Raw genomic sequence first — 11,288 nt, 5'->3', positions numbered from 1 at the left:
ATGTCGTCTCTCTGAAATCTACCTCTCATTCAGCCAATAAAAAGGATGGTAATCAAAACTTGTGTCTGTGTGATTACAGTATTTTATTTATTCTCAGTCTGCATTAGAACACCAGCTTATTTGGGCCCTTATGGAAATTAAAATATATGTCATAAACCAAACTGTAAGCACTTTTAAACTATGTCTGGGGTCTATGAGCCAATTCAAGAATGCATTCACCAGCTCACCGGTGAACTTTTACTGATATTTGTTGAGAATATATGTAAATAATCCCAATAAGCGGGCTGGAGGGCTGTATTAGCCTCAATATCCTGCTCAAGGACACTTGACATAAGACATAAAGACTCTTGAAGAGTAGGAACAACTTACATTTTTATCAGGAGTATTTAATAAAATTAAGTGTCAGGGATTATTTGATTCCACTTTGGTTACGTATCAAAGACAAAAACAAACTATTTGTATCTGTGATTTGTATCTCTTTTTTGTTCTCTTGGACGGGCTGTACTGGAACAGATTTCGCTGACTCAGTGTCAATAAAATAGTTTTAGTTTTACTTTAAGTTTATTTCAGTCATATATACCTTTCAAGGCAACAAGGAAGAGACAAGTTTTACAATTTGACTGAAAAAGGCTCAGGCAGAATCAGAGATTATTAATGCTACTATACAACCTACGCTACACAATACATGGTGTCAAGTGTGAAGAAAAAAAAAATACAAATATAATATATACATATACTGTACATACACTTGCATACATACATGTATACACAAAGATGCATATACATAAACATACATATCTATTTTCCCCTTTTTTTCAATTACAGCCATAACTCCCAAATATAAATACACATAATGATTTTTTGAACATAAAGGAAGTACATTGCTTAAGTTTGGGATCAACACTATTCCACAGCTGGACCCCTTTAAAAGAAATACATCTTCTTTTAACTTCTTTTATCGCTTTTGGTAACAAAAATCTACATCCATCTCTTAACTCATATTTACTCTCGACCCACTCTCTATATTTCATTTTAATTTTTTTTTATTCCATTTGAGTTTTTATTTTCAAACAAAACAAATTCCCTGTCTGGCATGTTCATACTTGGCGAATAAAGCTTATTCTATTCTATTCTATTCTATTCTATTCTATTCTATTCTATTCTATTCTATTCTCTTTGTTTTTAAATAACAACAATTGGGAAATGCAGCTGTGGATCATGTTGTATTTATATTTCATTTTGAATGAATGAATGAATGAATGAATGAATGAATGAATGAATGAATGAATGAATGAATGAATGAATGAATGAATGAATGAATGAATGAATGAATGAATGAAGTTTATTCAATCGTGACAACACAAAAACAACACCAAAAAACATTGTGCACAGCATTGACATTTCACACAAAACCAATAATCATGTGTTGAACAATGACTGAAAAAGCAGAAGCTGCTGCTTATAAAAGACTATCCTATATTACCAACTTTCTTTTTTTTGGCTACCGACCTCTAGAAAAGCAAAGAGACAATAGAAAAGCACAGAAACATTAACAGATAGTCAATCGCACTTATAAGTTTCAAAAATAGCTTTACAAACCATTTTTATTAAAAACCAAAAGAGAATGACATGTTTTTAAATGTATGTTGGCATCATTCCAGAATTTAACTCCAGTAATGGAGACACGTCTCCTTTTCATACCTTTTTTTTTTTGCTTTTTGTACAGTAAAATTGCAGACTCCTCAAAGATTATACGGAGTCTTCTGAATTGAAGTCAGGGAGCATTTCTGATTTTGCTCTGAACATAATTTGCATGATTTTATAATTTACGATTTATTTTAATTTTTTTTATTTCATTTGAGTTTTTATTTTCTAAATGAAAATGCAGAGGTGTCAAGTAACAAAGTACAAATACTTCGTTACCTTACTTAAGTAGAAATTTTGGTTATCTATACTTCACTGGAGTAATTATTTTTCAGACGACTTTTTACTTTTACTCCTTACATTTTCACACAATTATCTGTACTTTTTACTCCTTGCATTTTAAAAACAGCCTCGTTACTCTATTTCATTTCGGCCTTTAATAAAAACTATCCAGTTAAATTGCTCCATCCGGATAGAGTGAATTTGGTTGTGGTTGTTTCAGATGTTCTTGTCCAGTTTTGTTCTTACATCCGTTCCCTCAGATTCCTGCAACTAAACTTGGATGTACATTCCAATAAAGGTTAGGATAAATGATAACATGCCTCTGAAGTTTGACTTTTTGCACCATTACAATACTTATAGGCAACTAGTCATCATATCTCCTGCTCTCTGAAACACATGTTAATGCTCAATAGTACACATATATGGTTCTTTAATATATTTGCATTATACTAACATGCATTAATTTTCAATGGCTTTTGTCCTTAATGGCTTTTTTCCCCTTACATTACTTTTACTTTTATACTTTAAGTAGTTTTGAAACCAGTACTTTTATACTTTTACTTGAGTAAAAAACTTGAGTTGATACTTCAACTTCTACAGGAGTATTTTTAAACTCTAGTATCTATACTTCTACCTACCTGAGTAATGAATGTGAATACTGAAGACACGTCTGAAAATGACAAATGATAATGAAATGACAGCTCTGGTCCAGGTCCGGGTCTGCGCATGCGCGGGGAGAGTGCCACGTAGCTGTGACGTCAGCGCTTCCTGATGCTGCTCTGCTAACAGTTAGCTGAACAATCTGCTCCTCACGGTTTAAAACCAACCCGTGGAACTCAGCCTGGTCCAGTCGTCTGATTCAGGTAGGAGGCTTCATTACGACCCAGACTTTAAATGTAACGTCATTCATAATGAACCACGTCGCTGTCTTTATTCCCAGTTTGATCAGTAATAATGTCATTAGCGCTGGGAGCTAACGGCTAGGCTAACTGACCCAAACAGATGTTTACATTCATCTGATTAAAGTTCTGTCTACAGGTTTAGGGTGTTGAGAGGTTTATAAGTGAAGAATGGGCCGTGTTTGGTGTTCAGGGCGTGGAGTTAGTGTTTTAAACACTGACATGTTTGGGATGAATCAGGGTTTAACTCCAGATTTAGAAACAAACCGGTTTATTAAAGAAATAACTAGTGACATTAAACTTGAGAAGTGGATTAAAGTTTTTTGTCCAAGGGAGCAGGTATTTATTTATTATTTAGAGCCAGTCCCGGTAGAAAGAATCTGTTTCTGGTTCCCTGCTAAACGTTAGCCATTAGCATCTAGCTAATTACCCATCAGCCCTTTGCTTCCCAGCCCTCTGCCTTGAATCTGGACCTGGACCTGGACCTGGTTCGGATCAGGACGGGCAGAGCCGTGGCGTGTCTGTTAATAACTTCACAGTAGGGGTGGGTATTGGGAAGGACCTCACGATACGATACGCATCACGATACTTGAGCCACGATACGATACACATTGCGATATCCCGATTATTATATTCTACATAGTTCACTGAAAAATTTAAAAATGCATTACACATCTTAAAATCCAAGTTGTATATATGTACATCAGATGATAGTGATGGATCTTAAAATCCGAGTTGCACGTTCATCAGATTATAGTGACAATTCATGGGACAAACTGAGTCAAATTTATAACTATACAAGCTAAAGTTACAACATATTTGTATATGTGTTTCATATTATTTACATCATATGAAATTAACATTAAATTTAGTATGAGGTTGCTTTGATTATGTGGCAAATGATAATAAACACAAGAAAGATGGGTACTAAAACCAAGGACAGGCACAGTGATCAGTCAGTATAGATATAAATCCATAAATAAATAAACCTCTGTCCATTATTTTTAATTTTTTAAGGACAGGCAATTGTGTTATATAAAAAATAAATTATAAAATGAAATAAAACGTGAAATAAAACCTGAGCTCAGTGCAGGGCCGTTGATAGAGAGTGGCAATGCCCAGGACTGTCACTTAGGTAGGAGCACTGGGTGATAAAATGGGAAAAAATCGGGGATAAAAATTATATAAAAAAAAAAAGAAAAATCGATATTCAAATTTTGAATATCGATATTGAATCAGCTGGAAAAGTATCGCGATATATTGCCATATCCATATTTTTGCCCACCCCTACTTCACAGTCGTGATTATTCCAGCTTAAAACATCAGATAATAACGTAAGTTAAACATGTGAATGAAACTATTGTGAGGATTACACAAGAACACAAGACGATGGTGATGTTGCTGAGAGACACTTTCTAATCAAAACGGCTGTTATTTCTGGTCAAAGTCTGATTGAGCTCCGTCGTTGTTGCCACTTCACCAGGCGACGTTTGACCTTTGAACTCTATAGGGTAGAATAGAATAAACTTTATTGATCCCCCAGAGGGGAAATTTACTTGTGCTGCAGCAAACATACACGCGCTCAAAAAGTATTACAGAATATACACGAAAGTATGAAAAGCTATAAAGTATATCCTAAAAAAAAAAAAAAAAACAATAAATAGCTAAGTAATTAAAAAGAGCAATATAAAAAATGAGCAATGTACAAAAGAAATACTAAACCCGAAAAACGAATAATATATACATGTGCAAAGAGACAAAAATACCAGTGATGTATTTAGAGGGGGAAGGTTATTGCACTTTTAAACTGTACTTGTGGAGTGACGTGAGCCATTACTTGAAGAGAAAGCAATTTACAAAAATGCTGACCATAAAATAAATATATATATATATATATATATATATATATACACACACACACACACACACACACACACACACACACAGAGGACTGTCTCAGAAAATTTGAATATTGTGATTTTCTGTAATGCAAGTACAAAACAAAAAATATCATACATTCTGGATTCATTACAAATCAACTGAAATATTGCAAGCCTTTTATTATTTTAATATTGCTGATCATGGCTTACAGCTTAAGAAAACTCAAATATCCTATCTCAAAAAATTTGAATATTCTGGGAATCTTAAACTGTAAACCATAATCAGCAATATTAAAATAATAAAAGGCTTGCAATATTTCAGTTGATTTGGAATGAATCCAGAATGTATGACATTTTTGTTTTTTTTATTGCATTACAGGAAATAACAAACTTCATCACAATATTCAAATTTTCTGATACAGTCCTGTAAATATATACATAATTAAACAGAGTATAATTGTGTAGCGAAACTGATGCTGTTACTGTTGGAGACGGTTCCAGCACGTAATCATGAGGAGAATAGACTCGTACAGTAAGGAGCAGCAGCTCCTTTTAACCCAGATATCATCACTATTAATGTAACAACCTTCATTTAATCATAAATTATTCTGGTCTGCTCCCCAGACCCGTTAACCTGCTTATTATATACATACTCGTCTCTTACAGGCTCCTCTTTGTATTTGATGATGGATCAGTTTTGCATGTCATCTGTCAAAAGTTGTGCTTGTTCACAAAGTAAGAAAATAAACATAAAATGATGACTAGTGCTGAATAAAAACCTGTAATTTACTGTATACATGGGATAGTGGATGATAAAATACATGTATTTTAAAGGCAGAGCAAAGCAACACTCAGCCATACGTGAAATAACACAGAAAATCAATGTGGGTCATTTTTGACCCATGTTGTGCATTAGAAGTGTAGTGATACAAAAAAAAGTTTTTATTCAAAAAGTAAGACAACAATTAATCAAATAAAGATGTTAACTGATGAAAAACAAGTTAATTGAGGAATAGCTGGAAGACCAAAAGATAAAACTAATCTATTACAAAGATAAAGAACATAAAATCTCAGTCGGGTCACTTTGACCCATGTTGTGCATCAGAGGGAGCTCATTTTAACCCAGATATCATCACTATTAATGTAACAACCTTCATTTAATCATAAATTTAGACCCGTTAACCTGCTTTTTGTGTACATACTCGTCTCCTACAGACTCCTCTTTGTATCTAATGGTGGATCAGTTTTGCGTGTCATCTGTCAGGGTGGTTATAAAGCCGACAGCTGTGTCATCCGGCCTTGACCCGGTTTCTTCTGTAATAACATGGTTTTCAGTCGGACGCTGTGGGATCGAGGCTGGAATCGGACTCGAGGTTTGGTGGTTCGACTGCAGCGCCGGCTTTTTGATTTGATGATTTTATTTCGAACATGCATAAAAAAGCGTACAAAAAACAGAATACAAATAAATATATATATTTATATAAAGTCGTTCCTTCCAGCTGCCATCAAGCTCTATAATGTGAAATAACTGTCCTATGTGCAATACTCCAGCAATTTATTCTTAGCACTTATTACTCAGCACTTTAGCACCCCAGCATTTTAATTTTAATTTAATTTAAAATCTAATTTTAATTCTAAGTGATCTGTTTTTTTATTGAATCTGTTTTTATCTTTGTGTTGAATGCATGCATGAAAAACGATCTTTATTTCCTGCAAAGGATTAATAAAGTATCTTTTATTTTTTTAATTTATATATATATATATATATATATATATATATATATATATATATATATATATAAAATGTGTGTGTGTACGGCACTTCATGATACTATAATACTACAATATAATAGAGAACAATAGACAGCAATGATATAACAATATACTTGAACAACTATATAAGAGTAGATATGCTATATACACTGGTTCATATATTTACCTCCAATTATATACATAAAAAAACACACTTTTGTGTATATTCTGTAAAAATTGTTGAGCGTGTGTATGTTTGCTGCTGCACAAGTGAATTTCCCCTCTGGGGGATCAATAAAGTTTATTCTATTCTATTCTCCCCGAATAACATTTGGATCATTTGAGTTGGATTAATCCCGGCTTTAACATGTTTGTCTTTGGGGGAGAAAAGAAAATCTGGGGGGAGGGAGTTGTTCATTCCGTGTATTATTCTGGTTGTCAGCTGACTTTTCTGAGCTCATATCATTGAAGCAGCACCTAAGGGTGCACCATGGATGAAATTCACCAAAACCAGGCTTTTCTTCTGGAGAGCTGGCGGTAGAAATGAGATCAGCTGGATTAGTAAAGCCCGGCTTTCTGCTGCTGTTTGTGTTTTCTCACGTAACAACCTCGATGGTTCTTCTACACAAAATCCACAGATCCCTTGATACCAAAGTCAGCTGTGTGAAGAATATAGATTAGATTAGATTCAACTTTATTGTCATTGCACATGTCAAAAATACAGGGCAACGGAATGAAGTTAGCATATGTATGTACATGGTGGAGATTAATAAATAACTGTTGTTATAAGGTGCAGGTCAGACATTAATGAATGATAATATATATTATGAACAGATGAGATGTGATTATATGATTTACACAGATTTGAGTTACAGTATACAGGACTGTCTCTGAAAATTAGAATATTGTGATGAAGTTCTTTATTTTCTGTAATGCAATTTAAAAAAAACAAAAAAGGCTTTAGAAGCGGTAAAACTATAGACATGGCCCACAGGCTGAATTTCTGATTTATGTAGAAAAAACAAGCTTTAGACTGTTTTTAAGACATTCAAGGCCTTTTTAAAATATACATTAAATGCCATAATATGTCCCCTTTAAGTGTGACTTTAGAATATAAAACAGGTAAAATACAAGAAAATATTGACGGTGGCCAAACAAATTGTACAGGGCTGTCTCAGAAAATTAGAATATTGTGATAAAGTTCTTTATTTTCTGTAATGCAATTAAAAAAAATAAATAAATAAAAATAAATAAATAAATAAATGTCATTTATTTTTATTTATTTATTTTTTTTTTAATTGCATTACAGAAAATAGAAAATAGAAAATAGAGATTGACAGGCGGATCGGTGCAGCGTCCGCAGTAATGCGGTCGATGTACTGGACCGTCGTGGTGAAGAGGGAGCTGAGTCGAAAGGCGAAGCTCTCGATTTACCGGTCAATCTACGCCCCTACCCTCACCTATGGTCATGAACTTTGGGTAGTGACCGAAAGGACAAGATCGCGGATACAAGCGGCCGAGATGAGTTTCCTCCGCAGGGTGGCTGGACGCTCCCTTAGAGATAGGGTGAGGAGTTCGGTCACCCGGGAGGAGCTCGGAGTCGAGCCGCTACTCCTCCACATTGAGAGGAGTCAGCTGAGGTGGCTTGGGCATCTGTACCGGATGCCTCCTGGACGCCTCCCTAGGGAGGTGTTCCAGGCATGTCCCACCGGGAGGAGACCCCGAGGAAGACCCAGGACACGCTGGAGAGACTATGTCTCTCGGCTGGCCTGGGAACGCCTCGGACTCCCCCCGGAAGAGCTGGAGGAAGTGTCTGGGGTGAGGGAAGTCTGGGCATCCCTGCTGAGGCTGCTGCCCCCGCGACCCGGTAACGGATAAGCGGGAGAAGATGAGTGAGATGAGTGAGTGAAATAAATGTCATACATTCTGGATTCATTACAAATCAACTGAAATATTGAAAGACTTTTATTATTTTAATATTGCTGATTATGGCTTACAGTTTAAGATTAAGATTCCCAGAATATTCTAATTTTTTGAGATAGGATATTTGAGTTTTCTTAAGCTATAAGCCATAATCAGCAATATTAAAATAATAAAAGGCTTGCAATATTTCAGTTGATTTGTAATGAATCCAGAATATATGACATTTTTGTTTTTGTAATTGCATTACAGAAAATCACAATATTCTAATTGTCTGAGACAGTCCTGTATATACAAGTTATAGAAAAAAATAATGCTGCTGTTGCAAGTTAAATAGAAGAACATAATCATTAGTTAGATCTGCAAAGTGCCACGTTTCCATGTGTCTGTTTAGTGTAAAACTTGCTGGCCGCCGTTTTCATGTGGTGTAGTTATAAAAACCTCAGTTTCCATGTGATTTTTCAAAAGTAGTATGTTTTTCTGACAATGTCTCTTAAAACATTTGAATTGTTTTAATATCCTTGGTTGAATTTTGTCTGATATAAAGTACTTGTGCGGTGTCATCGTCTGCTCCAGCTCTGCAAGCCTGAATAAATCAATGAAAGAACAAACAGAAATATCCTCTGATTGAATGAATTTATTCTCTAATCTGTATCACATTATTTATTTGTTTATGGAATACATTGGGACAAAATATAAAAGCACAGGATTATCTGCCTTCCTTCATGGATGTTATAGTAACTGTGAAGCTTCTTTGGAGCTGGTCACGTTTTCCCTCATCTGTGAATTTACGTCATGAGTTTTTTTATTTAACATCTAGGTTTTTTTTTTTAAAGTTTAATTTCTGCAGAATCTGTACTGAGAGGAATCAATCAAAATTCTGTCCTGATTAAAAATGGGGCGTAAATGCACCGACTGACTTTCACGATGACGGATGAGTTTTTGAATGTCATACATTTATTCAACATCGATCAGGCGCTTTCAATTCAGGCAAAACGTAAGACATCACTATTTGCTACTTCTTATTCATGATTTAACAAAAATTCTGTTTCAGGATTAACAGATCTGAAATATGATTTGTGAAAATAATCAGTTTAATCCAAAACTCTAAATTTCTCCAGAGCAGGTTATGAGATCAGGATTAGTTACCATGGCAATAAAACAGAGCGCTTTTATGATGCTGGAAATATGGACAAGATTTAGGGTAAAAGATTACAAAATTTATCTCAAAAGACAGGATTACTCTTAGATTTCAGAGGGGAATTTCAGTATTTATGACCTCAACTTAATTTCATGAATCACCACTGATTCCAGCTCTGCCTGCTAATATATTAACATGTTCTTATGTGGAAAGTCGGTCCATATTTTTTGTTCTAAGGTGAAAATAAAGGGATAAGTGGATTGTTTCTGAAACTCTCTCGTCTCTCCGTCCAGCGGTGGGAGAAGAACAGGTCAGACGGCACCATGAACGGCCAGCTGGACCTGAGCGGGAAGCTGATCATCAAAGCGCAGCTCGGGGACGACATCCGGCGCATCCCCATCCACAACGAAGACATCACATATGACGAGCTGGTGCTGATGATGCAGCGCGTCTTCAGGGGGAAGCTGCAGAGCAACGATGAAGTTACCATCAAATACAAGGACGAAGGTGAGCCGAGACGTAACCGAGAGGTCTGGTTTCCAGGGTTAAAATGTAGTTCATCATCTCATAGGGGGGTAACAATACAGGACTGTCTCAGAAAATTAGAATATTGTGATAAAGTTCTTTATTTTCTGTAATGCAATTTAAAAAAAACAAAAATGTCATACATTCTGGATTCATTACAAATCAACTGAAATATTGCAAGCCTTTTATTATTTTAATATTGCTGATTATGGTTTACAGTTTAAGATTAAGATTCCCAGAATATTCAATTTTTTTGAGATAGGATATTTGAGTTTTCTTAAGCTGTAAGCCATGATCAGCAATATTAAAATAATAAAAGGCTTGTAATATTTCAGTTGATTTGTAATGAATCCAGAATATATGACATTTTTGCATTATGGAAAATAAAGGACTTTATCACAATATTCTAATTTTCTGACACAGTCCTGTATATCGTGCCACGAAATTTCGGGATACAAAAACGTCATGATACGTGTCTTATATGAATATATTGTGTTTACTGGTACTAGTAAGGCGCATCCCATTCACGTGCCAACCGCGCCTCGACCACACGGACCAAAATCTGACTACACTCAGGAGAAACTAGTACTGTTTAAAGTTCCTGATCACGGGACTCTTGCAGGGTTTGTAGCTCCGAACTTTTACTGATGTAAGTCTGGTGTAGAGTTAAGCCTTACCTTATTAAATTAAACCTTTTTGGGGTCGTGAGTAGGATAAACACGGGGAAACTTCTGCTGAGTTCCAGTGTACTTTAATGTTTTTAGAACATCAACACAGCATCTAGTGCTGTATCACTCCGCCCAATCTAAAACAGACTAATCACTACAGATAAACTGTGTCATTATAGTCCCTGATTTACATCAGAATATAAAGAATATATTTATACAATAATGAACCCTGAATTACCAAAATAACCTTCTTAACAAAAATAAATCTCCTCTTACACTTCTAAGGTGAGCATGAATCAATCTTTTTATGATGTAAAGATTGTGTCATCCCCAAAGGTGGGAGGATGAAACGATAACGGGGTTCACCTTACGGCCTCAGGCTGGAGCAGGTGAAGCTCTGAGCTCTGGCACAAGATCAATAACAGTCATGATGAGTTTGGGACTTTTCATAGTTTATTTATTTACTTTTATTTATTTATTTAATTATAGTTATTAAATTTCTGGAAAAGAAAAAAGTAAAATCATACTTGAGAGAAACTATTCAGTTTGTGGCAAAATATTTGTACTTGTATGAAAC

At 35.1% G+C, this 11,288-nt stretch overlaps 1 protein-coding gene across 2 annotated transcripts in view; it reads left to right on the top strand.

The window, feature by feature from the left end:
- Positions 1-2,660: 2,660 nt before the first annotated feature.
- tfg (trafficking from ER to golgi regulator) overlaps positions 2,661-11,288 on the top strand; it is a 32,235-nt gene continuing 23,607 nt past the window's right edge. For both annotated transcript variants that reach the window (XM_061724207.1, XM_061724206.1), the window contains exons 1-2: positions 2,661-2,789; positions 9,812-10,025. In XM_061724207.1, the coding sequence (XP_061580191.1) occupies positions 9,842-10,025 (184 nt within the window). In that variant the 5' untranslated portion in view covers positions 2,661-2,789; positions 9,812-9,841. The remainder of the gene's footprint in view (positions 2,790-9,811; positions 10,026-11,288) is intronic.

The sequence above is a fragment of the Cololabis saira genome, chromosome 6 (assembly GCF_033807715.1).
Source record: "Cololabis saira isolate AMF1-May2022 chromosome 6, fColSai1.1, whole genome shotgun sequence".
NCBI classification, from domain to species: Eukaryota; Metazoa; Chordata; class Actinopteri; order Beloniformes; family Belonidae; genus Cololabis; species Cololabis saira.
The sequence above is the reverse complement of the archived record's forward strand: the minus strand, read 5'-3'. Positions and strand labels throughout refer to the sequence as shown.